The sequence below is a fragment of the Leuciscus leuciscus genome (assembly GCF_965113295.1).
Source record: "Leuciscus leuciscus genome assembly, chromosome: 6".
NCBI lineage: Eukaryota > Metazoa > Chordata > Actinopteri > Cypriniformes > Leuciscidae > Leuciscus > Leuciscus leuciscus.
In genome coordinates, this window is record NC_138730.1 from 30,681,801 (window position 1) to 30,709,508 (window position 27,708).

The following is a 27,708-nucleotide window of genomic DNA, read 5'->3' on the forward strand; positions in this document are numbered from 1 at the left end:
GATACATCTAAACTGCCCTCCCCTCACCTAATCACCTCTCACATCATAACAGCATTTAGTTGCCCAAAATAGTGAGGCTTTTTTTAAGTGATAAAATGTATAAATAACTTCAAAATATGTCAGTTTAAAAAAAAGAGGCCATAGAAGAAAAAAGTCAGTTTTTTTTTTTTGCATTTATTTTGTTAGTTGAATTCCTATAAAGGGTGAAGGAAATGATGGTCACAAAAGGTTTTTCTTTTCTTTTTTCCCCACAAAGTTTTCTGAAGTCACAGTGATTTAGACAACAACAAAACCAGAAACTTCAAATCTTTACATGAAGGAGGAAAGGCAAAGAGTCTACAGAAGGTGGACAACCGTAGCCACACCTTTCCTTCATTATTTCCAACAGCAATATGAAAATTTCAAAGCCTGCTCCACCCATACTCCCCCCACAAAAAAAACAAAATCTCAGAAACAAATAGATATAATTATATATTTATATTTATAATATATTTACTCTTTAAAAATATAACTTCAGTCTAGTGACTAACATCTGTACAAACTACAAAAATAAAAATTTAATATAAATAATTTATATGGCATGACATACATTTGAAACAAAACCCCTATGCAGGACCCCCATCCCCTACCCTTGTCTCCTGTCTGCCCAAGCCACTCCTGTCCTTAAGCTTTACATGTGCTTTAGATTGCTTATTTTGCGTTGTCTTCCAGATACAGTAGCTACTTGGTTTGTTTCTGTTAAAACATATTTTGTTAAATAAAGAGATAGAGAGTGAAAGAAGCTGCCACTTACATGAACACTTTTCCCTGCATTTATTCTGGCAGTGACTTGACCAATACTGAATGAGTGAGCTTTTGGCTGAAATTGGACCTAAGAAAGAACTGCATTACAGACAGAATACTAGGAAGACTAGCACCATAACTATTTATCTGTCCCTACACTTGCCTTATGGGAGAAGCCCAGAGGGCAACTACCAGGTAAACTATTGCGCAGGGCTTTTGCTATGTACAAAGCAGCTAACAAGATGACAAAAAAAGAGAAAACAAACAAGCAAAACAAAAATATCCTTTTGCACTCACACACAATTCCCTTTCTGAATGATATTTGGGTAAACTACACGTTTGCCTGATGTCTCCCAAACCTTTGCTGGGGCATATATAGTGACAAACTGAAGCTTACTCATGTATGGCTAAAATAACCATAGAGGAAAAGCAACAAAAAAAGTGTCATTTAACCACCACTTCAAGTATATAAATGTAGCCTGCAAATGAGTATATAACGGAATAATGGAACAGAAAACATTAGACCCATAGTTCTGCTGTTCACTGCACACTGTATAGACAGAGCATTTCATGCTAACAATGATGTGTAAAACCATGAGGAAAAAAAACAAAAAACAGATGATAACATTAAGCTAATATGGATAACAGCCATATCAATGACAATGCTGATCCTGAACAGTATAGTGATGCAACAGTTTGACAAATTAATTTTTGTGAGATTAAAAATTAAGAAGGCACAATGGTTGCTGTCAGTAAAAAAGTTCAATAAATACAGGAAAAAACCTGGAAATTTCAACTGAGAAAAACTGTTATCTATATAGGTTTTGATTTTGTACAGTGCAAACAAATATAAGTCAACATCTTTGAACAAAACAGATAAGCTTCCTATTGGCTGCAGTTTAAGAACTTGTTAATATAAAGTTAAATCTTGGCTTATGTTGGGGAAAGGGGTACTGCATATTTTCAAGACATCTTAAATTTGAAGAGTAGCAGCAAAAAAAAAGAAAAAAGAACACTGACCTTGCATTTCAATAACCAATATCATTTCACTTATTTTTACATATAGCTCATTTTACAATCTATACATCTGACATTTACACAAGAGAATACACCAGTTATACAGCACATTTTAAAATAGTTTCCCTCTTTTTAGTATTAAAATATATATATTTATAAATGTCTATGAAGACCTTTTTAATAATTTTAAAATAAATCCTCTTGTCTGTGTGAGGTCTATGTACAGTTCAAAGAGATAAAAGACACTGCGCTGAGGTTGGGAACTTCCCAAAAACAGCCAGAGATTCCAGACAAAGGGATGTGGGGGCTGGGAGCAGTCTAGCAATCTTTGGCTGCTTGAATCCATGCACCACCTGTAACACACGTAAAAGATAGAACATGGTCACGATCAGTATGGACAGATGCCTGCTTTTTCAAAATAATCTAAAATACACAATTCTCTAGTATTGGGATTTGAAATATTAAGCCATAAAAAGGTTAAAATCTTTACCTAGTGTCTGGTTAGCTTGATGCTGGCTTTTTTCTGTGGATTCCAGATCTTGAAGTTCTAAAGAGTCCCTCTTATAATGTGTAGCTTTCCCATATGTTTGAGAAGTCCTCTTAGAGTCATCAAAAGAGTCTGACTCGTTATCCTCAAAACCCTCGTGCATGTAACCCTGGTACGACCCCGGCAAACTGGGGTGCACTGCCACTGTCACAGAGGCTGTTGCTGTTACCATGGTGATGGCATTGTTAGAGCGCTGCAATGTCCCAGGGCTGTGTGCTGGGGCTGTAGTCCTGTTTTGCTGCTGCCCTCTCCCTGGTTGTGGCCCTGGGCCACACTGAGTAGTCCTACGAGGACAGTGGGCCCTGTCGCTAGGTAAATGTTGTCTCCTCTGCCCTTGGTACTCGTGTTTGTTGTCCCATCGTGTGATCTGTGAACTGACCGAGTTGACAGCATTCTGCGTAGACTCGCTGTTCTGTCCTTTAGAGCTGCTTTCATCAAAAGGCTTCACCACCTTGGAGGCAAAAACAAGCACAAAACACATTACAAAAGTGCTCAATAGCAGCTACATCGTAAGCAGTTTGATTCCTAATGTTTTCTGTCAGGTCGACTTACTGTGAGCTTAGGGAAGCTGGGGTTCTTGCTGGCTTCAAGCAGAATATGAGAGGTTGGAGGTTGAGCTGGTGGTGTGATGTATGTGCTCCTGTCACAGTACTTATACTCCTCCTCGCCGATGCCAGAGGTTGTCGTAGTTTCAGAATAGTATTCAGAGTCAGAGGTCTCAGAGAACGCCTGACGTGGTCCCTTGGGGATGTGCCCAGCATAGTACCCATGGTGGTTCATAGGAGGAGGCATGGGCTCAGGAGAGGGACTTTGCAAATGATTGCTGTTGTTAGCGGGTATGACCTCAGCTGGTGGGCCCATAAGCGAAAGCAGTACCGGAAGTAGCACCAAACCGTTCAGGATCCCCAACAATGTCAGTATAGCCAACACTGCAAAGAAGTATCTGCAAAAGAGAACACAAATGAAGAGAATATTAAAGCTAAAGCAGCCACCAAACATCCACAGCATATTCAAACAAGATATGAGACAATGTGGTCATCATCCAAGAGAGGAAGGTCATATACAAGACTTCTTGTAGTATGCTCTTATCTATCGTTTTTTCTCTACATTCCCTCTCCTTGCTTCCTCTGTCCTGGCGACCTGACAAAGCTGGAGAGAAATTCCTGGGTTCCATCTTTGTAGCTAGTGCTCACTCTCTCTCCCTCTGGGAGCCCTCATCTATCACCACTGCCCTGCCACTTCCTGAGGAGATGTGTTTACATTAGTGAGCAGATTCTACGCGTCAGAAACAGTCACCCCTCTCCATTGCTTTCCCCCCTCTGCTTCCCTCCCTCTGGCTAAAAGCTGCCACTGCTGTTAATGCAATTTTCTCCTCAGCAACTTAATACCCTCTCTTATTAAGATCCTATTTCACCCTGGCCAGGGCACGCCACCTTTGTGTTTACACTGGGAAGGACAGGCCAGACCTTTGCTTTCTACATTTTTCTTCCTCTTCCTCTCTCACTCCTCCTGGCCCTCAACAGCCATGTTGGTTCAAGAGCTAATCACGCAACACAATCGTGGATATCTGCTAAAAGGTATTTCTTTCACATGTGCAATAAACTGTTATACGCAAAACCTGTAAAAGTGACCCTAGAGTCCATCAACAAGAATTCCTGCATTCAACAAGTATTCTGAGTGCGAAGGGGATTTGTTCTGAGAAATATCTCTCTTATTAGTCCAAACCGTTCTGAGTAAGACTAATACTAAGACTAGTTATTTTCTCAGTGGAGGTGACTAATGCAGGAACATTAATCCAGTGCTGAAGACAAGCAGGAAACACCACCCTCCAACTCCAAAGCCAAGAACCTGGAGGTCTGGTTGGCACGGGCACTAGCGGGTCTGGTAGAGCAGTGTAAAGGGGTGCAGAGTTGCTTAAGACTGAAAACTTATGTTTGAACGAAGGGGCCTAGGGAGAGGGTGGTGAATGAGGTTTCCCAGGCTTTAGCTCTTGGGTGAGTGCTAGATGTTAGCAGTAAAGGCTAAAGATATAAGGCTGAGAAGTAGAGGCAAAAGATATAAGGCTGAGAAGACCATTATTAGTTTTGCACTGTATACTGGCTTGCGTGTTAACATGTAGGGCTCACTAATAAGCTGCAGGGCTGTGGGGGTGTCTGGGCCTCTGTGCTCCAGCTCAGAGCATTGAGGGAGGGCTCTGATTCACCACAAGAAAGACAGTGCATGAGAAAATTAGAGAGCACTCCAGTTAAATGGTTACACTAAAAAGAGACAATTCAGCTGTTTTAGCTGTGGTTAAGAATTCTGGAGGTAAGAAAAAGAGGAACAGAATCTGAAAAAAAGTCTGGAATGTTCTTTTAACCTCCCACCCTCTGACCATTTTTGTTTCTGTCGCATCTACAAGAACCTTGGGTTTAAGAAAGAAAGACAGAGGGGGAAAAGTTCATCTTTGGCATATCTGCTTGGAGCATTCCAGACGTACAGTGGAAACTGCTGTCCACTGACCCGTCTCCTCCAATGAAGCCATGTGTTTACTTTGGCTGTCTGAGAACCGTCAAACAAATGAATCAAAAAACCCTGTTAAAAAGATTACAGGTCTGACGGTCATCGCACCACTGAACCTCTATTTTGGATCTATTTTGGTTTTGTTTCTATCGCGGCTCCCTAAGGAACTGAGCCCGGTACTGTATCACAGAACCTCTGGTTTTAAAAGACTATAATTACCTATTTTCAGTCATTATGCACAGTCAGGGAGAGGTAATATTTAAATTGACCTCTAAAACCCAAATTTCCAAGGTGGCCCGTCGGGGTCTGTGCATACAGCGTGCCACTAACGGAGACTCTGGTCAGAATTATATGCCCTTTTTAGACCAGAGACTGAGCTATGCTATGGGTTTCTCAGATGGAGTGGTTTCTCCACTCCTTCCTCCCAATTCTCTCATGTCTGATTCATTAACATAGATGAATCAGACAGCTTGAGTGTGAACCGTTTTCTTTTTCAGTCATCTCTCTCTAAGGTGATGGCTGAAAACAGTTAGAAGAATCACATAGTTTGAGTGACACTTTGATAGGAGTTTGAGAAAGGCACAATCATCCTTTCATCACAGTTTGTAATGTTCATTGAAAACATGAAGGCTGTTTAAGAATGGAAAAAAATCAGACAAAGCAGCCAACCATCTCTGGCTGCACTTATGTCCACCTTTTGTTAGTTAAAGGCGCTCATTCTGTCTGACAGTCCTGTATACATGAAAAAATTGGAAAAGGGGTGCATGTTTATTTTAATAAGTCAACATTCCGAAAGTGGAGCATGATTTATTTAAGGAGTAAAAAAGAAAAAGAAAAAAAGGGGGGAAAAAGACTAAACCATCCACAGGCCCCGCCTGGGTTAGACCTCCAGAGTAGACCTAGTGTTAGGAATTCTGTTGTTTATATAAACTGTAATCTTTTCCATTCCAAGTCAGGGGTTGGAAAGGGTGGCTCGTTCTAAGAGGGGCTGCTGAGCTTGTTCTCCTGTTTATTCAGTGTCCCATAGCCAGGAGATGTTTACAGCAATGTATTTATGCTACTCCCCAGCTAGAGGGCCAGATCTCTCTCTCTCTACATCTAAACAGGACCTCCCACTGTGAATGCCCCAGTGCTGGCACACCGCTTGCACCAAATGGTTTGCTCCAACCCCCAATCTTTTCTCCAGCTTTAGCACTGTCCTAAAACAATCTGCTCTAACACCCTCCTGCAGTTACCTGGAAGACCCAAACCTCTTCCTCATATCCAAGTTACTCTTTGGTGCAAAAAGTGGGTGCTTGAACACAAATGATCAAGAGGCATATTTTACATTTTCAACATGCAGCTATGTTGTGCTGGGTCCTCCAACTAAGTACATTTTGTGTCATGGGTCTGTTTTTGGCGGCTCTCAAGGTTGTGGTTTGCTTTCAGCAGAGCCCAAATTCAGTTGAAAAAAACGACTATTTGGCTTTTTTTTTCTTCCTGTGAATCAGGCATTAAACCAGGTGGAAAAGCTGCCCAAATGCAATGGCTAGAGGGAGTTCACAACCAAATCATTGGACTGTTGACCTCCTCCCCGCATTCAGGGTGCAAGTGTGTGCATGTTGAGTCACCGGACAGTGGGTTGTATGTTTACATGTTTACAAGCAGCTGCTGCACTCCACTGATGTTTCCTCCATTTGTTGTGCATTCAAGAAGCTCAAGGATGTTTGTAAGTGTGCTATGGTGGTCTAAGGGTAGTTAGAGACTGACAACACCAGGTGATGGGGAGGCAAACGTTACCACCTGTACCCTAGAGCCACATGGACAACTGTCTCCCTGACTAAGGCCTGCCACCATTTTAAAAGGCAGCATATGGGCCGACCTCAGAGACCTGCCTGGAGAAGTGTCAATCACTCACCTCATAATGAAGTCAAACTCTGAGCCAGCAAGCATGAGCACTCCCAGCAGAGTGGAGATGGCGCCGTCAATCACAGGAGCGAACATATGCTCCATAGCCACGGCTGAACGAGTGTTCCTGTCCCCAATGGCAGTCAGGAAACCCTACAACAGTGAGAAAATAAAGAGAATGAAAATGTATTTCTGCTATTGAAATCGAATAAAGCAAATACTGATGAATTACTGTGCAAGATGATCTTACCAGTGCAATGTGCACAGTAAACTCCACTCCAATACCAACGGAGGCTATAAGGATGACCACAGGAATGGCACTCAGCTTGATACCAATTAGGCCCATGATGCCAAAAAGTTCCACTGTCATCATGGCCAAAATAAAAACCTGGGAGCAAAAAAAAAAGACTAGCACGTTAGCAGCTACATCACAAGAAACTATGTGCATTGAAATAGCTCTACATGAATCACAATGCAGAAATGAATCACTGGGCCAATATCCTCTACATTTCACTGTCATCTGCCCCAAGTATCAGATTACCTAATGGCCATGTTATGGCCACTCCTCATGTCTTCTCATTTTCAGGAGTACGGAAATTAGTGACACTATATGATAAAAGAGCATAAGGACCATTCTGTTCTTGCGTTCCTGGTGCAGTGTAGTCTTTAGTGCTTTCCTACTCATGAGAAACTGTTTTGTAATACAATAAATAGGGAACTTGGTTAAGTATTTGCTCTGAAAACCTTTGATGTTGGCAGGGGTCCCAATTTAGTCATGCTTTAATTGGAGATGGTAAAATCCATTTTACTGTGGCTCCATATAGGCTGTGAAACTGAAGATGACGGAACCGATTTTGAGTAAAAAAAAAAAAAAAAAAAGTGCTCTAAACAGTTTGCTTTATCATTTTAATAAATGAAATAGGCATTTACACTCAAATGAGTTTGACATTACAGCTAAGCCAGAAATACATGTCAACCAAAGCAAATGGCTACTTCTAGTTTCTTTGAATCTTCATGTTGATCTGAGGACCCCACCAGCCTGTGTGAAACACCTCCTAGCCCCTAAACTAACCCACCCACCCACTACCCCCACTACATCCAGTCCCTGATGGATGGGTTTAGCAGGCCAAGGTCGTGACTGGGCAGATCCGTCCTGTCCCCAAATTTCTGGACAAAGGCAGTTGGAGGTAAAAGCCTTCAGGAGAGCTTTGCATTTCTTCTTTAGAAAGTCTTGCTGCCCTCATTTGAATGACAAAAGAGATGAGGGGGAGAGTACGTATATGTGTGACTGTGTGTTTATATGTGTCTATGCAAGAAGCACCCTCTAGACAACCCGCAAAGACCCTCCCCAGAAAACTGCCCTGGTGGCAAAGTTATTGAGCTGTGTTGAGGGGATCAGAGAGAAACAAGAGAAATAAGAGAATAGAGAAAAATGCTAGAAAAGAAGAGAGTTAGAAATGGATTAGGGTGAGAGGAACGCAGACTTACAATGATGCCTGCGGTCCAGGGGTTGAGCAGGAGGATGGCGCACACCAGGAAGGTGCAGGCAAGCACTACGCTGATGGACAGCAAGAACCAGTGGCGCAGACCAATGTACTGTTCCCAAAACAAAAAGGGGTAGCCATTGGGATAGTTCTGGATTCCCTGCCGCATGAACTCCTCGCAGATTGTGCGCACACTCTCAATGGCTTCAATAAAGTCTGAGGCTTGTCTGAGGCCATTTAGGTAAAAAGGAAACTGAGCAAATTCTAGAGGCTCTGCCGCAGGGACTGAAAGAGAAGAGAAGTAATGCTCTTAGAAACAAACACATGCTACTTCTGAAACATATCCATAAATACTGTATGACAACCTGTATAATGTCGCCTTCTGGGTTTACTTACTACGAAGGTTCTCCCCAGTGGTGTCGTACTTATCATGGATCCACTCCCGAGGATGGGGGTAAAAGTTGGCTTGGGAGGCGGCATAGCCCAGCGGATCATTACTGACCCATACCGTCAGGTAGATGTAAAAAACCTCTGGTGGAATGAGACCATCCTCATCCACCAGTCGACGGGATGTAAGCTTTAAAAGAAACAAAATGTGTAAATGTAAGTTTTGGGATAGACGGCAAAGTTTTGAAGCAGTATTTAAACTGAATGAACCAATAGTTGACCACACACCTGGCTGAAGTTGAAAGGGTCTTTCTTAGAGCCAGTTTGTATGAGAAGCTTGTAGGCCAGTGCTCCATCCTCTGTGCCATTGCGATAGCTGTCAGAGGTGATCCTGCCAGCTTCCCAATCAGCATCAAATGTAGCTTGAAGACCTACATGGATCATGAACATGTACAATTAGACCAACTGTGAGAAAGACATTCAAACCTTCCTACTTTTCTTTTCACAACTCAGTAAACTATGGCAGAATATTGTTAAAATCACCCCTCCCTTAGATAGGGGGCAAAAAACTTGGGTCAGATTTAATGCCAATCCACACACACAAACAGGCATATAAACCAAAACAGAGCTCCATCTTTCTGCCTGGTGCTGAATAAATGTGTGTGGGCTGAATAAACTAACCAGAGAAAGCCTTTCGTGCTCTCCAAATTACAAAGTCTGGCAACAGCTGAAAAACAGTTTCCACAACCATTCTGTAATTACAGAGATCTCCTCACAAGAAAAGGAAATAGCAATGGGGAGAAATAGAGAGTTTTTAAACTACCTTCAGTTTCCACAGCCTTTTAAAATAAATAGCTTCTTTTCAAATTGTTGGGTTTTAACTATTGTGGATTCACCTCACGGTTAAGCTCTCAGTACAAACTAATGTGAGCAGAGAGGTCACAAACAGTCTGAGATAACCCCTGACCCTCCCATAATCCTCTCTATGTCCAGGTTGGAGGAACACAAAAGCCGATGACAGAAGTGAACTTTCACTGAACTCTTTCTATCACCTTCAGAGATAAGAGCATTTCCCACACAACGAGTGAACACAACTGAAAAGCTACTTTATGTGGCATCTTTCACCATATCTATGCAAATGTATTTACTAATATTTTGAAGATGCTGATATATCCTAATCTATGACTAACACAATAGTGCAATACTGACAAGTTATGGTCTAAAATTTTTAGACTAAGATTTAAGCATTTTGAAAAATAGTAGTAAAACCAGTACCCTTAGCAAGCACCACTAATGAAAAAGAGCTCATTGTGAAACGAAGGCTTACCTTTGAGCCAATCCTGGAAGTAGTGCAGCCACATTCTGGGAAGTTTGTGATTGCTGTCTTTAACTACGTATTTTACAGAGTTGAAGGCATTGTGAAGTTGTAGAAGCTGTCTTTGAGAACGTGCATAGTCGAAGCCATCCATGGTAACCAGGTACATGTTATAGAAGGAGAAGTATTTAAACTGGGCAGTGATGAAGTCATACTCCTTTGTATCCCTGGGGACAATATCGGTCAAGTAAAGGCCATCATGAACCATTGTGGTACCATAGAGGCTGAGGCTCAGAAGAGCCACAAAAACGACAACCACTACAGTCTTAGTTTCAGGCTTTAGCAACAGAGGGGCATACTTTTCCCGTGCAAAGCTTGACAGATTCCAGCGAAAGAAGGGCAGAGGCACACACTCTCGTCCCTCTTTGGGCTCCTCCACCTGAGCTAGAAGGTCTCGGGTGGAGCTGGAGGTAGTGAACAGCTGGGAGCCGTAAGGGTCAGCGGTGGGAGTGGGTGTGGATAGGACCATGGATGGAGGACTGGTGGATATTTGGGAGGTGGGTGGCAGGATGGTGACAATATGTTGGCCAGCTGCATCACACTGGGTGAAGGCCTGCACAGTGGTGGTGATGTGGGTGCTGGTGGTTATAGTTGATCCAGTGTAGGTGGTGGTGGTCGGAGCATGCTGGTGGTTGTCGTTAGCGTCGGAGAACTCCTGAGGCCGGATCTGGATCACCCGAGATGAACAGGGACTGGAGAAAAGAAACATCTCAGTAAACATCTTGAGTACCACAGGCTTTGGCATTGTAAAATGGACTGAGATTAAGTAAGAGGACGGTGCATCTTAAGTTACCTGTAGAAACAGCACAGGATGTCCAGTCTTTTATCCTCCCGCCTCTGCAGGTCCAAGCTCAGAATGGCAGGGAAGATCAGCAGAACCATGGCAAAGTTGAAGACCACCACAATTGCTGCCTGAAAAAAAGAGTGAGAGAGAAAGAGAGACTTTAGGATAGAGGCCAAGTCTTTTCGTTCATGAGTTCTACGCTGCCACCCGACTCCACAGCTGCTGTCTGAACTTGATAAAAAACTCTGCATTCAGGATCCCTCGCTGTTTTAGTGCCTCGGATTGAATCCCAGAAAGTAAAATATGCACCCTAAATCAACCAGCAACCCCCTCCCCCATCACTCCACAAATAGTCAACAATCCAAGGAAAGGGTACTCCCAAGGTCACAGCGAGTCTGAGCAGAACCAACCCCCCAACTCCGCCAACCTCAGACAGACATTACATTCTGTATCATTACAGCACAGACCACCCAGGGTTAGCCTGGGGAGATCAGAGAAGCACAGTCTGATGGCTGGGTGATATCGTGATATGTATTCGCCCATCTCATTTCTCCCCACCTGAAAAACAGGCTATGACATTAGTTGGATGTAGGGGTTTGACCATAAAATAGAGAGAAAGAATGTGAGAAAGAGAAACAACAAATGCTGTCCTCACTTTGAATTAACTTTGACTGCTCATTTATTAAAGCCACGTTTCATTGCCCATTGCATTGGTGACCATTACAGACAGTTTTTCTGAATGGGCAGCACAGGGCGCAATGGTTTATGACATGTACTCACACTCAAAATACACACTCGTACCTGAAGTGAGAAGGCCCTGAGAGCAGGAATAGGTACTAGGGCAGCCATGAAGAAAGCAATCATGTTATTGATGGAGGTGAGAGCCACACTGGTGCCAGTTCTTCTCAGGCAGTCACCTGTTCTCTCCTATGGAGAGGAATGGCAAGGAATGAGTTGTGATCTTCAACAACAACAGAAAGTCTAGGCAACATTTAATCCCCTAGAAGGCATAATCCAGAGCGTGTTCATGAGATACCTTGAATGGGATGTTAGATCTGGCCTCGGTGAAGGAATGAGCTAGCAAGAACATGTCATCAACTCCAATGCCCAGGGCCAGGAATGGCAGCACCTGTGGAGGAACACAAAGCTCTGAATTACAGCCAAGCCCTGAGGGTGAGTGTGAATTTAAGACGTTTAGGTGTATATTTACCTGCGTGGTGGCGGCATTGAAGGACAGCCCCAACAGTGAGCACAGTCCAAGTCCTGCAGCAACAGATAGTGCGACTAGCAGCACTCCTGCCAGCCCTACAGCACCCTGAGATTTAGCACAGTCCCAGCGGAGCATGGTCACGCATGCGTATGCCAGCTGTGCATAGAAAGACACATGTAAGGGAATAGCTCCACACATATGGAGACACACTCATCACATTTCCATTAGCCTTAACTAGAGTTTCCACAGTAATGGATGTCTTACCATGAGCAGATAACCACCTGCCACCCTGATTACGCTGACGTCGGAGAAAGACTTCATGATGTCATTAAGAGTGGTGGTAGAGAAGGCGTAAACACTGGATGAAGAGTTCTGAGGAATGCTCCCATGGACAACCTAGAAACAAAAATCACAATTTTAAACATCCAGAGTTTTGAACAAACTTGTTCACACATTGCAGAACACAAAACAAATATTGAATTACTTTTTCCAACAGGCCAAAAAATATTCATTCTACTGTGGGCCGTACCCTCATCCACCTCTTATTTTATCCTAATAACACACAAACAAGATGCACGAGACCCTATGAAGCTTGACAAGCGAGAAATAATGAGCACAGATGCCAGAGGGCAGAGGTCAGATGGATCAGATGAGATCACATGGTCTCTCAGGCTACTCCATCAGCACCATGAATGGCCGACAAACTTAAGGGGAAAGGAATACCCCAGCACTTTGTTTTTACAGTGCCCTATCCCCCCAACCTCCCCTGACTTCACTTCCCCTTCTCTTGCTCTCTTTCTGAGGCAGTAGACATTATTGAAGGCTCTTCTCTCTCTCTAATTTTCTCTCTTTCAGTCAACATGCTGGGTGTCAGTTATCACAAAAACAGCTTGTTCCTATAACTGGGAGTTTGTCAGTGGCCTCCTAGGAAGACTCCGTTTACTAGGCAGCTGAGGATTGATGGAATTCAGGCAGACGTTGCCATCCTCTGGTCTAAGGAAAACAACCCTCTAGCACCACTTGTGACCTTATACACTCTTTTTACCTTTCCACCCCAGCCGGGAACCCTCCATGGTCACTGAAACCATTCAGACCTCACAAAGTGACCCTTTGGGATCTGTTATGAAATAGGAAATTACCTCAACAAACTTCCTCTGCCAGGACTCCAAGATGGCAGTGGCCTTGTCCTCATTCCAATTGATGTCATGGATCTCATAATCATCTTTAAAGTGCTCATAGAGCTGTTTGGGACTCATGAGGAGGAACATGGTTTGAAGAGCCTCCGCACTGTAGGGGGAAATACAGAGGACTAAGTGAGATCAGAACATACAAATATGCATGTGCAAATACCATTGTGTAGCAAGGTGAGTTAATAGGCAGACATGTTATAATAAAGGCTGAAATGATGTGTGTGGTCCCTCTCAGGCTGCTGTAAATCACACTTCCACTGAGATTAGAACAATGCTCAAATGCTGGGCAGAAGGCCAATGTCCCGCTCTCTGCAGAGACTTTCATTTATTGCAGATTAAACTGCATTGAAAATACACATACACATATGATATTAAATTACAGGTGTCAAATACATTTACTTTTGATTTTAGTTTACCCACAGTTTGTTTACTTTGTATCATATGCTCTTTTTTCTGTTCAATATGTTTTCATTTTCCTCCACTCTGCATTTCAGATCCGTCCATAGGTTATGCGGCTGTCCATCATGTTTAATTGGTCTTTCCTATACTGGGGTCAGAGGTGGAAACTGATCCCTCTTCATGTAAGGAATTCCTTGGATGTGTGAGGTTATTAGGAGTCAGAACGATTCCTCCCTCTCTCTCCACCTCTGTCTCTTTCTGATTTTCTCTCTCACTTTCTCTCTTGTCAGGGCCTCCTAAGAGAGGCCCACCCACATACCCCCTCCTCATGACTCTCCTTCTTTCTTTCCCCCTTTCTCACCTCTGCAAGGCATTCTGGGAGTCCTTTACTCTTTCACCCAGGATCAACTCCTCCTGCCAGTGCATGAACTTCTTGGAGAAACCATGGCAACCGCCCTGAAGTTCAGCAGCAATGTCGGGGACCTAAATAAAACAGACCACACATTTAAAATCTACAGACTCATATTAAGACATCGTCATTTGCATTACAACACTGCTCCCACCTGCCATGGGTCCTTATTAGGGGCACTGTAAGGGCAGTCTGTGTCGTTAGGATCCAAGCATGGGCGGTTCATATAGGCATGGCCAACCTGAGCCTTATCCAGCATCTCTCGAAAGCCCTCTAAAGATGTAAACTGGCTCAACTCTTCCATTAGCTTGAGGGGGTCCAGATTCATCCACTGAATGTCAGGCATGCCCCTACAACAACAGACAACAAAATTGAGACACATTTTAAGCAGGCTAAATCAATTCTACAACTTTTTCAAAAGATAGCATGCTTTTTCCAAGCAATCCCCCTTTCCCCTTCCCTGCTGCTGCTTCTCCAAGCCTGCCGGCACCAGTCCCTCCCTGGTGGTGGTGGACTACAGATGCCGCATAAAGTAGCGTTTATTATCCTGTTACACGGAGGGGCATAATGTGCCGGCGGTCTACAGGCTGCTGTCTCTTAACTTTGTGCATCGAGTCATAACGATTACCTCTGCCTCTAAAACATCTTGATAAGGATGAAGGCGGGCAGTGAGAATGCTGGGAAGGGCTGTGCCGACTATCTTAAATGCTGCTTTGAGCTCAGTGTTCTCAACCCCTCAGTCTGCAGTTTTTAATCTATCTTCTCTCAGTCAGTGGGTATTGAGAGAGTGGACTGTTGTCTATTGACGTGCCAAGGACTAATTCTCTAGGTGTAGTAAAGTTACAGTTGGACTCTTTTAACATTCTAATTTGTTACAAGGGAAGTCTTCAGTAGGGGTGGTTCTTCTGGGAAACACTAATAACAAGAAGATTGCGAAATTTTAACAATATTACATTATCAAGGCCTTGAAAATTAAAACTATTATACATCACAAGAAAAAGAAACAACACTCCCAGTCAACACCTATGTAGCTAAGAAAATGCCTCAGAAGCCAGAGTGATACCCCCTGAGTGAGAGAGGGGCCTTTCACTGTGATGAGTATTTGTGGGTAAAGAAGAATAAAAGTGAATAGTGTCCTAACTCCAGGACCAATCTCACTCTAATAACTCATGAAGAGCAGCTTCAAATAAAGCTGGTCCTCTCCCATTCCCACATACCAAGCGCCTTTGCTCCTGCTTGCAAAGAGAGTCTCCTTTATCTCCTATTTTTTGCTTGAGTGAACCGGCCTGGGCCCTTTTGTTTTTCCATAGATTGCTGCTCTTTGTTCCCTCAAGTTTTTTCTCCCTCCCTTTCTCTCTCTCTCTCCCTCTCTCTCTCTCTCTCTCTCTCTCTCTCTTTTAGAAAAAACAAAACAGCTGAACTGAAGCGGAAGCCTGAGAGGACATTAGCCTCAGTGGCTAACTCAAGCCCTCTACATACATGGCCAAATAGAGAAATGAATAACAATATTTTTAAAGGCCACTCATCCTTCTCGGAAAATCGGGGTATTAGTACCGAAAGAAGAAAAAAGTCCCTATGAGAATTGACAGAATCTGTCTTAACCAATTGAAAAATAGCCATTTTTTTGTCCAGCATGAATTTAGAATGAAATTTATGGGGGGAAGGGTGGCAGCATAGAATACAATTTATAAATTTCCCTTCAACATAATATAAAGGAGGTATTTTGGGTTGAAGTGTAAACTACAATGTCTAATGTCCACAGTTCATTTCTCCCACTTTTCTGTCCCTCTTTTTTCTCTCTGGGCCCACGACTTGAATAATGCCCATTTTATTTGTTATAGAATACAATTTATCAATTTTCCTTCAACAAAATATTAAGGAGGTATTTTGGGTGGAAGTGTAAACTACAATGTCTAATGTCCACAGTTAATTTCTCCCACTTTTCCGTCCCTCTTTTTTCTCTCTGGGCCCACGACTTGAATAATGCCCATTTTATTTGTTGGACAACTTACAGCTCCAAGCCTGGGCGATTACCATGAGAATGCACAGTGTTACCCAGTGCTGACAAAGCCGGGCCCCCTCCAGGGCCCCCTCACTGATGGACACTCACTCGTAAACTGAAAGAATGCTTACCATTGTCTGACCCAAAAGCTCCCCTGCCCACCCCCCACCCTTCCCTTCCCTCCTACCCACCCAGTAGCAGTCATCTCTCTCTCTCTCTCTCCCCATTCCATAAGGGCTTCTTCAGGCTGGGGGGATTGGGTGGTGGGACAGGGGTGCAGGATCAGAGATTGTCCTGTAAAGCCCCCTCACCACACTGATGACAACTCAAGCCCCAGCGACGATGGAACCAGGCTTCAGCTTATCAACAGACTAAATAGAGCTTTTGCTAGGGGCTTGATGTTAGAGTTTGTCACACCCAGCGTCGTTTTGGTCGAAGGTAAAGCCCAATTGTTATAGGAGCGCGTGTTATATGGATGGGGGGGGGGGGGGGGGGGGGGTAAAACTGTATTTTACCCCATACAGTTCAGGCACAGTTGCTTATTCTATAGTTAGTTCTGATCTCTTGAGCTTATATATTAATAATAGTCTAGTCAAGCTGTGTATAACTTAATTAGAGATGTCATTATATGTTAATTTAGAATAAGCAGAATGCTTACGGTAAGTAGGCGGAGCCTCCCTGCAACTTGGAGCCTTCCCAAAAGCAGTCCAAAGGAGTCACGATCATACAGGGGAAAAGCTTGTCAATCATCTGGGAGAAATAGCATATAATCTTTGGTAAAGCAGATTTCATGGCACAGAAAAAATAGCCCTATAAAAGCTGTCTGAAGCACTAAGCAAAAAGAAAATTATTTGGGAGAAAGTCAAAAAACACATAAAAAAACATGCTTACCCTCTCAATCATGACATTTTCAATAATTGGGACTCCAGATTTGAAGCAAATTTTATTAAGATCCCAGGATCTGTGGGAAGAAATCACACAACCACATATTAAAAGACTGGCCCTCATGTTTGTAAGTGTTTGAAATTCCCTGTAATCCTTCTGGGGGTTGCACTCACTTTCCATAGAGAGACACTTGAACTTTGCTGGCTGACAAAGCAGCCTCCAGGTGGAGCAGCAAAGCCTCCTGGGTAAGAATATTGGTTCCCTCTTGTTTGGGTGTCTGTATGAGCATCTGTGGGATGAACACTGACTCCTCTCCCTGCTTCTCTTTTGTGTAGCGTAGCTCCTTGCTTACCCGACTGCCAGCTGAAACAGACAGACAACATTGTTTATTTTCAAACATTCAGAAAGGACCTTTGCAGTCATTATGTCTTTATTCCTTCTGACTGTGGATAAAAACAAGCCAGAGGAACAATATAGTGCTATGTTAATGGTCACACTGCAACAATTGTTTAAACAAAGAAACAACCATGATCTTCAGTGAGAGGTTAATGTTATAATTAAACCCAAATTAAACTGAGATTAAACACGCTAGTTCTCATTCCCCTGTGTACTCTCCAACTAACCCCAGAAAACAGATGTGTGGATCACATTTATGTCTCTAGCACACTAAAGAGTGGAAGTACTCCTTATGACATGGCCCACAATTTCACACAAGGTTTAATTAATGGCTAACTCTACACTACTTAGCACAGATTGTGGTTCCTGATTGGAATGTCCCTCAAGACTTTAGGTCTTTCTTTATCTACATGTCACATCCAAGATTTGAGCAGTAAATTGAAGGAGGGAGCAAGGCAGAAGAGTACAAGCAGAAATGCTGTTCATGTGGTATGTTGAGTCGGAACGAAAAGCATCAAAGAGTGCAGAGGAAACTCCCGAGTCCAGCCTCCTAATTAACGGAGGCGGTGATAAAAAGAGGACGCGGGGTATCTGTGGCCATGCCAAATGCACATGAAAAACACCGGCCCAGATCAGAGCCTGCCCGTCTGCCCCTCCACTTCCCAATACATGATGACAAGCCTGCAGTGGCTGGCTGAGCCCACCGAGCCACTTTTTCTCCCCGGCACATCTCACTGCCTGCTTCAGTTAATTGAGAGAGGGAGTGGAAGAGAAAGAGACATAGAGAAACAGAAGAAAACAGAAAGAGAGAAAGAGAGTAGTACTGTTGTTGTCAGGGTAGCCCACAGCTTTGTAAGTGGCTTAGATCTGAACAGAAACAAAGAAATTGCACCACAAATATAAATTCCATGTGGTTTGCCCTGGAGCTTACAACTTTAAAAATGCAAACATTCAACCTCCTGGTTCCATTCATGCAGCTATCTGACATGCAGGTTACATAAACACATTACTTCAAAAAATGTGGCGGCCTAAATCTGAAGGCTGTATCCATTTGCAAAACGCAAACACGCATTTGTGTCGTTATACGGACAGCATGTTCATATTTAATGCATTCAGGCATCTGCAGGAATTGAGCTCCAATCCTTGGGCCTGTAATTACAGGGGCTCCTGAAGTAAATTATAGCTATTTGTGTCTGGTTCCTCCCATCTGGACCACCCAGCTAGAGGCCCGAGTGGGCCCCGCCGCTCAGTCACCGCTCCACTCAGCCACCCTCCAGATGGGAGCTTTGCTCTGTTCTCTCGGCTCACTGCTGCTGTACACTTAAAGAGACAGGCACGCAAATACTTTCACAGCCAGAAACACAACACAGGAGGGTGGAAAAAAGAACTATGATGCACAAGAGTGAGCTGGGTACATTTAAGATTCAAACAGCTAGAACTGTCAAACACAGACGCCTAGGGGGATTTCAAAGGATCTTTGCTTTGAGTTACTGGGGCTGAAACAGGGTAGAGAAGTCCATGTTTATGAAAATAAAATAAAAAGTCAATAGACACCAAAATGAGGGCAGCATAAAGGTGTTGTGTGATATCGATGCAGCAATACTCCCATGCAGAGCTTACTGTCTCCCAAGCAGAGCCCCTCCTTTCTTTGTTACTTTCATTTTTCACAGCCTTGGGGGTGACATCACCATCACAAGCCAATTATCCATGAGGAGGGTCCGACCAATGTTCCCCAACATAGCCAGAAAGGAAACCAGCCTCAATGTCTCACAGATTAGATAGTTGTACAGCGAATCCTGTAAATACTATCTAGCTAATAAAAAGCTGAAGCTAATCTACAGTCTGCCCTAACTGGCTAGGACACATTGGTAGCAAGCTTCAGCTGGCTTGTCTCAAGGTCCCACCCAGGAGCAAACCAGCAAAATGAGCTGGTGTGAGAGGGTTCCCTCCCAGTGGGCAGTATGGAAAGTGACATGTAATTAACTATGGAGAAGAAGCCCCTTGCTCCCCGGTTGTCACCCTGCCAGTGGACCCTGTCAGCTCCAATCTCACTCATGTCCACCCTGGCACGGCCTATCCAATGCTCTGCAACATATCACCCACAACTGCATGCTTATATTCACCTAAAATAAAGTTATGGTTACCATATTGATGTATAAAGGGGAGCAAGAAAATGTGGTTTGACTAAAAAAGGTTAAGAACAAAAATTGCTTGGTTACAAAAACGATCATGTTCAAATTAACTGAAAGATTACGCAAAAATATGACTTCACTGGTAAGATTTGAGCATTTGAATATGGTGCAGTACCAATAAGCAACAAGGTCTAAACCCCAGTGCTTTCTCCATTAGGACAGGCCACCTTCAAAGTGTTGTGGGCCAGATTAGAGGGATTAAGAGGCTTCTGAAAGGACTCACGCTGTTCTGGAGGAAGTCCCACAAGGAAGAGTGCTGAAAGAGACATTTTTACCTGTTTTCACCACCCAAGTAAATCCAAGAGCACAGATACACAGTCGGGTGCCAGTGCGTGCCCACGCACACACTCTCTCAATACACACATTCATTCTCTCTTTCTGTTTTCCCCTTTTCTTCCACACACATTAGTATATGAAACCACCAAGAACAAAACAAGCCGGTCCAGCTCTTTCGCCTTGGTCCCGTCAAGCCCCCATAATGTCCATTCCAAGCTCTTTGTTTGATTTTTTCTTCCTCTTCTTTCCAGACACATTATAAAGACAAGAAGGATAGATTTGGCTCAAGTGCAAATCTTTTTAAACATTTCAGCTTCACTGCAACTCTTAATCACAAGGAGTCTCAATGGCTTGACCATGACTGAGAGAACCACCCCATTTCGCCCCAATACAGTGGCAGATGGAGACTGATCCACCTCTGCCTCTATGAGCTCTAACTCAAGGCCACCAAGAGACTCAATGCACGTCTTTGTCAACCTAATTTTCAGTCACGTTCAGTTGTTTTCCAACAAACAGGGAAAAAAATTAAGAGAAACTCACTACAAAAGCAGCTGGACCTTGTTTTTTTCCCAGCAGATAAAACAATGCTAAAGAGAGGGAGGAAGAGCTGGCTTCATAGCTTGTCTACGAGTGTGAAATGCATAAGCACACATGCATGTCCTCCAGTGCATCTCTCTGACAGAACTTTTTGGCCTTGATGATAAAACAAATGCACATCATGCACTGTAACAAATCAAAAATACTAAAACTATGCTTGAGCTAACACCTATTCAGACCTGATACTTCTGTCAGCATTGACATAAATTTCCACCGGTTCTGGCATTTAGGTCCTGGCCATTTCCATATGTATAGCCTTCCCTGTACTAATTATGCTAATCAGCCCTAGTGTTGGCTGCTGTGAAAAATACCCACATTAGGCACTCCACTGGCTGCTAATGCAGCTTAATGTGTGGTTGAAACATACATTCATCCCACGGTGAAAGGCAAAAATTTTCCACGTTGCTGGTTTCATTCAAACTGGAAATGAATTTATTGAGCCCAGAAACCATTTCTTTTCCACCACGTACCAAGAAAATGTTTTTTTTTTTACCCTAACCAAAAGGACAAAGTGTTGAGGAGGACAAAAAGGAGACTTTTTTCCCCAAAAAGTGACCAGTTTCTTTTTTTTCCAGCATGGATCAAAGAGAATGACCCTCGTTGGACTGAATGTAAGAAATACTGTCTGAATCAGGCAGCAAGAGGGGCATCTTCTTGGGGGTCTGGACTCCTCCTGCCTCCGCTGGCGTTGTTCTAGTAACACTAGCTAAAGAATATAAACTAAAAGGTGTACCCTAGCACTTCTGCCATGGAGCTAGACCTCGATTTGCCTCTCTATCCTAGATATGAAACGTGTTCTGTTGCTGCACTGACAACCTTTGGAACTGCATCATGCTCTTAACTACCCAATGGTTAAAAAACAAATTCAATGCCAAACGAACGGATTAGGTTGAGAGAATGAAAACTCTGGCAGAGTGAGCATAGCCTTAATTGGCAACGCTCTGATTTGGGGTAGAAAGTTGCTAAACTCTGAGAAGGGATGCATTCAGGTCTTATGGCTGTTCTTGAGTAATAGGGGCTGGATGGCTGGCCTGTGTGGAGTGTGTGTGGGGGGGGGGGGGGGTTGAAGTAAACATTTTCAACTGACCCAGGTTGACTCTGGCCTTGTTTGTACTTTCTACTGGTGAGGTCTAAGTCTCAGCAGTTAGAGTTTATTTATGTAGCTGGGGTACTGTGGCTTGCCATTCACCTCCAATAATGCTTCATAGAGCTTTCTTTCTCTTGAATCCGGCACCAGGACTGGAAGACTGTGTATTTTCTAATGAATTATTGCATTTACCTCGCATTTCTTTTTTGTTTAGATAACTGCTCTTAACACTGAACTGTCCACATGTGTCTGTATAAATTCTGGGCTTGTGCTGGTTCCACCAGTCTACATGCATGTGGACAAAGTCATTCATGCAATGTGTATATGTTCTTTATTCCTGTCTTCTACTGCCTGGTGGTTTCATAAAACTCAAACGGGCCTGCTACCCAGATATCTGGGTAAGCTTTTTAACTTTTTAGTAATGTTTGTACAGCTTGTCTGTGTGTACACATCTGTCAGGCACAACGAAATAGTTCAAAACGGATGAGAAAAATTAAGTTACGACTGTATACGAGTCCATAAACATGTCCGTCTGTTTGAAAAGTTTGCCGTTTGTTTAGCCCGACACACATTTTGCAATGACCGTTAAATGCCAACAATCCTTTTGGCCAGCATTACTCAAGCATATAATCACATATCAAAGTCTGCTTTTTTCGCCTCACACCGATAGGCAGCTTGTCACTGACAAAGCTTTCCTCATCCTTCGCTCTAAAAAACTCAATCAAATATTAAAATCCGCACAATTAAAAGAAGATGTGGTACAACTTCTCAGTTTGGTGTCAGAAACCAAATTAAATAACTTCAGCTTCTTTGAAAACACAACTTTCTCAATCCTTTCTCTCCCTCTCTTAATTCTCCAAACATATTCCCCTCTGCAATCCGACACTGCACATAAGAAGAAAACATGAGTAATTTAAGGCTGTAGATTCTAGAATGTTTCTTCTCTCACCAGCCCCCAAACCGTCACCCTACATTTCATTTTATCACCTCTTTCTCACGCCTCACACGGCAAACGAAATCACACTTTCCCAAGAATTATCCAATGATTTAAAAGGATAACTCACCCAAAAAGCTTTATGTCTTGCATTTTTAACTGGGACTCAAAATAAGATATTCTGATGAATGTCTCAACTGTATTTCATTGTATGTAAAAAAAACAATAAAAAAAACAAAAAAAAACAATTGTAATTCATTACCATACAACTTTCACAGTCAGATATAAACACTGATGTATTTTAGGCCAGGTTACTGTATCTCTATATTCTGACTTCAATGGCAAAATTTTTTTACGGTTTTTATGGACAAAACACAGTATTCTTCACAGGATGTCTAAACCTGATTACTAAACTGTAGGTTAATTTTTATAAGACATCTAAACAAAAGGTTGCTGCTTTTTGCACATCATTTGATGGAGGGCGGAAGCAATTACGGGTGGTCCCTGAGGACATGGACACTTGGTGGCCTGTGTGTCATTTGGGTGGGGGCTAGAGCAGAGGTGAAAGAGGGACAGTCACCACCTCAGGGGTAAGGAATGAGGAGCCATATTCTCCAAAATGCACAGCTGGGCAAGTGTGAGATCCACAGGCCCTGGCTGCTTTACTATTGTTTATAGCTCCCCCAAACACAACAGATTTGAATTTTTGTGACAAAAAGGTTGTAACATTTCAAATGTAACCGATCTATCCTTAATCTTTGAAATGTTGCAATGCCTTTGCCATAATAATTTTATGATATAAGGTTTTGGCTTGGCAGGTCACTGGAAAGTCCTCTTAATATATAAAAACTATTTAGCAATCGCTAACAGCACCAGAGACCTTTCTAAATTAAATTCCCAATCACAAGACCTATTATAAAACTCTTTTGTTTGTCCCTGTGACTTTTTATGTGTATGTGTGCAGAAGTGAATGTGTGTGCCTGTGTGTGAGAACTAACCTCTCCTTGTTACCATACCACTTACTCCCCATTCAGCCCAGAGCAGCTTTGTCAATGGGCTATTGGGGGAAACAACACAGGCAGAAACTTTAGAAACACAGGCACTGCCTCTTAAAGGCACAGCGTTCCTTTTCAGCATTTTGGCGTTTCACTCCAGGAGCCCCATGCTTTATGCCTGCTTTACATTAAAACACAAATTTCACTGCCAACATCTGACAACTCCCTTTGCTTTAAACTCCATCTAACGTTCCCACCAGAGAGCATTAGTTCATATATCGCGACATTTACAATTCTGAATATTTCAAAATTACAAACTTTTTGCCTTCTGACTTGCTCAAAGCCATATTTTCTGACAATGATATTGTAAAAAAACAAAAAAACATAATTATATATAAGTGTTTTAAATAAACCAATGCTGAGCATGAACATGAACATGTTTTATTTTCAAGTAAAACTACAAAAATAAAAGTACAAAATAACGACTCCCCTTGTGTGTGTGCATGTTGTGTGTGTGAGTGTGAAACAGGTGGGTAAACTTCAGCTGTATTCACTTTTTTTGGTAAAGGGGGGGTGCCTTTATTGTTGAATGGAATCCAAGAATAGTGAAGGACCACACAGCGAGCATGAGGGGGAGGGTCAGCACCTCAAAGATGGCTAACGATTCACACACAGCCCATCTGTGCAGGGGATCAGCAGTGTGGCGAAAGCCTAGGGGGCTTAGAAGGAATTTGGCAGTGTGAAAACCAAATAAAGCTGACTGAAAATGCACAGATAAGTGAGGTGCACGGAAAGGACGTCAAACGGGAAAGGGGAGAAAAAGAAAAACATCAAGCACAGCTCCCACCGCAAACAATATAGGCTGATGGGGAGAGAACAAGAGAAGGCTTGCATGCGCTAGGAAAAAGAATGCTACGTGTGCGTGACAGGAGATATGGAATTCCAGAGGCCACGGTCTATGTCCGCTCAAAGATCCCGAGACTTCATATCAGAAGCCCACACAAGGTCTAGGTCTATATCGCCCGACAACAGCACCACAATCACATTTTCAATCAGTTAAGCTTTGTTAAGCTAAGCAAAGACTTAAAATTGAGAAATTGTTTGGGAGAGAGATCTAAAATTGAGTTGCACTAAAAAGGACTATGTAAAACAGTGTCAGGCACTTTGCAAAGTGAAAAGTAACAGCATACAGCTCACAAATAACTTGATCCTGCAGATCTCCACACCGATCAGCCACAAAAACCCACCCACACAGCGAAACATGAAAGCTTGGACTCACCTTCCACCCATAGTTTCTCAATGTCCGTTTCAATGGCAGCGACCCTCAAACCAACAGACAGGGCTCCGAACACAAGCAGTCCAATGAAAAGGACTTTTCCACAGTGTCGCTGGATGTGACAGCCCAGAGAAAAGAGAAAAGCCTGGAACCTCGCCCGAATCCACAGTGGTGCTTTCTGTCCCACAGCTTTCCCCTGAGACACAAGAGAGGAACACTTATTCACATGTACAGTGATGCTATTTTAGATCAGTTGTAACACACGGTGCCCTGCCAGGATAGTGAACTGTCCTGACAACGCACAAATCAATATTTAGAAGAGAGGGTTTTTTTCTTTCTTGTAAGACATTTCTAAACTAGACACTGTCTATTTGTTGTCCATCAGACAATGTAAAAGATGTTTGACTACAAAAAAAAGGAAACCAACTGAAACAATAAGTGAATTACTTCAAAATTCAGTTTGAATACCAGTGTGACAATATCAGTACTGTTTTCTCATTAATCCACCCTAACCTGTAGTAAACACTAAAATCTCAACAATTTCATGTGTTCCTATATAACATGGCAACTGGCATGAGTTGGAGAACTTCATAGGGGTGTAAAAATGTTTGTCATTTTGTTATATATTTGTTTCTAACTTGTTGCAATAATTTCTGTAATTTGTCAATTTTATTTGTCACAATTAAATTAAAATGTTCATTGAACTTCTTGTTTTCAAGTTTAGTGGGTTTAAATTGTTTAAGTGTATTACAGGCCTCACACTGTAAAACATTTCTAACCCTCCCAAATCAAAAATTTCAAGGGACCGATAACATCTAAATTTTTCAATTGGCCCAAGTGAAATTCTTGTTGCAATAGTCTGTTAACATAGGCTCAATGAGAAACAATACGTCAGACTAATTGAAAAATTTAGATGTTATCGGTCACTTGAAATTTTTGACTTTTTTTTACAGTGCAGGTTTCTCATCTGGTCTGGATTCAGTGCTCATCTTTTTGTTAAGAAAGATGGTGAACTTTATAATACTTAATATATCATACAACATAACAGCTAGGGCTATATAAAAGCTTCTTAAAAGCTTTAGCCTTAAAGGGTGGAATGCTAAAACATATAGGATCATGTAACCTCAAATAAAAGCTGTCAAACATGTGTTTCTATAAAGTATAACTATATTTCAAAATACTTGGTTCTTCTGTTATAACACAGCAGAGTGTGACAAAGACAGTGATTTTGTAAGAATTTCTAGCTGGCTATTAAATAATCAAACATTTAATATTCCATTTAAAAGATCAGAACTTTAATTCATGTATCCAGACTTTGCAACAACCTCACAAGTGTCCTGTAGGCTAACTGGCAGTCCTATCTGCAGTATAACTGGACATGTTTTGGTTTCACTCATGGGAGTTTTGACACATAGCCAAGCGTTCATGCGCTTCACTGATGCTTTGTCAGATCAAACTTAATCAGTGAATTCCTCAGCAGGACGCGCGCATTGTCAAACAAACACGCTATATTGTATCTAGACCAACCGGGCTGTACTCTGAGGCAGCTTAGAGAAGTGTTAAATGTGAAAAATACTCAAAACGCGCGGACTGAAGAACTAAATGAATGGAGACTCGGCTCTCATTCATAGAAGTCGCTGTCCGCACTCATACTTTCATATTTAGCGTCGTTTACTCGCCCTCTAAAACGATTTCCACCTAATAAGCTTTGAGATATAAATGTTGCCTTTTGATAATTTCCTTCTCACTAGCCTAAAAAGAAAAGTAAATTCCCTTCAACACTTCCAAAACTACGCTAAAGAACGTAAATCAACAGTTCCCTGGCTCCCTGAAATACGAATGCACGAAAAACAACAACGTAGCCTAGTGTGTATTTGTGTATTCCAACGGAAAAGCGTTTGTCACCTTAGAAATCTGTTTTAACGCAAAAGCGGCGTGGCAGTAACTGGGTCTTCGGATGAGGTCTGAGTTCACAGGCGGCGGAGAGCGTGTGTAACTTGGGGGTAAATCTCCTAAAACACCACCGGCCGGTCCCGGGTCTCTGGGATCCGAGGCCATAGTCCAAACGGGAGGCAGAAAAAGCGCAGAAGAAAGTTAAAGACAAACGCGGTGCTTTAGGCAAAGACGATAATAGTAATAATCCAAGATTTGAGACACGCGCATCCACCGGGTTCAGCTTTAAGAAATATTCTCTAGTCTTTCCTTGAGCCAAAGTCTTCCAACTCCATCCCAACATTATGTGCTCGAATCCGTATAGATCCTTCGGTCTTCATTCGTCCAGCTATAGCGCGTAACTCGTTTTAAAGCAGAAGAAAGTCGCGAGCGGATTCCGCCAGTCTACCTCTGATCCTGTTGCAGTAACACTTGGAGAGGTAGCCCCTTTGCAAAGCCTGAAAAGGGTGGTTTGATGGAAAAGTGCTCTGGTTCTCATTGGCCGAGGAAGAGGCAAATTACTTTGCAAACATCTCCTATTATTAGCTGCTAAGCAACAGCTCACCAAAGTGGCGAGAGAGGGAGACCACCCAGGCAGGCAGCCCCTCACATCAGCGCCGGGAGGGGGAAGTGCTAGAGGAGCTCTTTCACTGCACTGCTGCTCCGCTCTGCACATTCCCAATAGCCTCAGCTCGTATTTTAACACGCTATCACACAGGCCATCTATTGATACTACAGCCACACATTTCTTTTATACTGACAGTCGGATGCAGAGGGAGACTTTACAAATTAATCTGCTCTGGCCTTATACATACTTTCAAAAACGTAGGAAAACCAATAAAATAATATGAACAAGTTAATCAAATAGTATTATTTATAATAAAATTGCAACAATAAGTACACAATAATAAAGATGAACAAAATGCACTGATTCTGGGATTTTGATGAGTAACAAAATGGCTTGAATAAAGAAATACTCACTTGTAATAAATGTATCTTTTGCTGAGGTTAGCTGTCAAACAAAGCAATCAATGTAAAAAAAAAAAGCACATTTTCCTTGTGTGCTACATGATACACTCAAGACATGGCTATATTTAAGTTAACATTTAACTTGTCAAAATTTCTGATTTTCCTGCTCAAGACTATGCACATTGTAACCACT

The 27,708-nt window shown here is 42.5% G+C and overlaps 1 protein-coding gene across 1 annotated transcript; it reads right to left on the reverse strand.

The window, feature by feature from the left end:
• Positions 1-139: 139 nt before the first annotated feature.
• On the reverse strand, positions 140-27,145 carry ptch2 (patched 2). The gene is made up of 22 exons (XM_082172605.1): positions 26,520-27,145; positions 24,618-24,810; positions 17,035-17,224; positions 16,868-16,937; positions 16,635-16,726; positions 14,129-14,324; positions 13,927-14,048; positions 13,116-13,263; positions 12,241-12,372; positions 11,977-12,132; positions 11,803-11,895; positions 11,568-11,693; positions 10,776-10,894; positions 9,935-10,674; positions 8,896-9,038; positions 8,617-8,797; positions 8,225-8,505; positions 6,987-7,124; positions 6,747-6,889; positions 2,900-3,290; positions 2,291-2,798; positions 140-2,153 (listed from the first exon to the last, which is right to left on the reverse strand). Exons 1-22 carry the CDS (start codon positions 26,670-26,672, stop codon positions 2,119-2,121), a joined length of 4,350 nt encoding a protein of 1,449 aa, XP_082028731.1. The 5' UTR covers positions 26,673-27,145; the 3' UTR covers positions 140-2,118.
• Positions 27,146-27,708: the final 563 nt, after the last annotated feature.

Excerpts from the sequence above, each read along its gene's own strand:
- ptch2 (XM_082172605.1), bottom strand. The coding sequence starts at position 26,672 with ATGGCCTCGGATCCCAGAGACCCGGGACCGGCCGGTGGTGTTTTAGGA. Across the intron at positions 10,895-11,567 it reads TCAGGGCCTTCTCACTTCAG|GCAGCAATTGTGGTGGTCTT; the intron begins GTACGAGTGTGT and ends TCTTTTTTTCAG. Across the intron at positions 8,506-8,616 it reads CACTGGGGAGAACCTTCGTA|TCCCTGCGGCAGAGCCTCTA; the intron begins GTAAGTAAACCC and ends CTTCTCTTTCAG.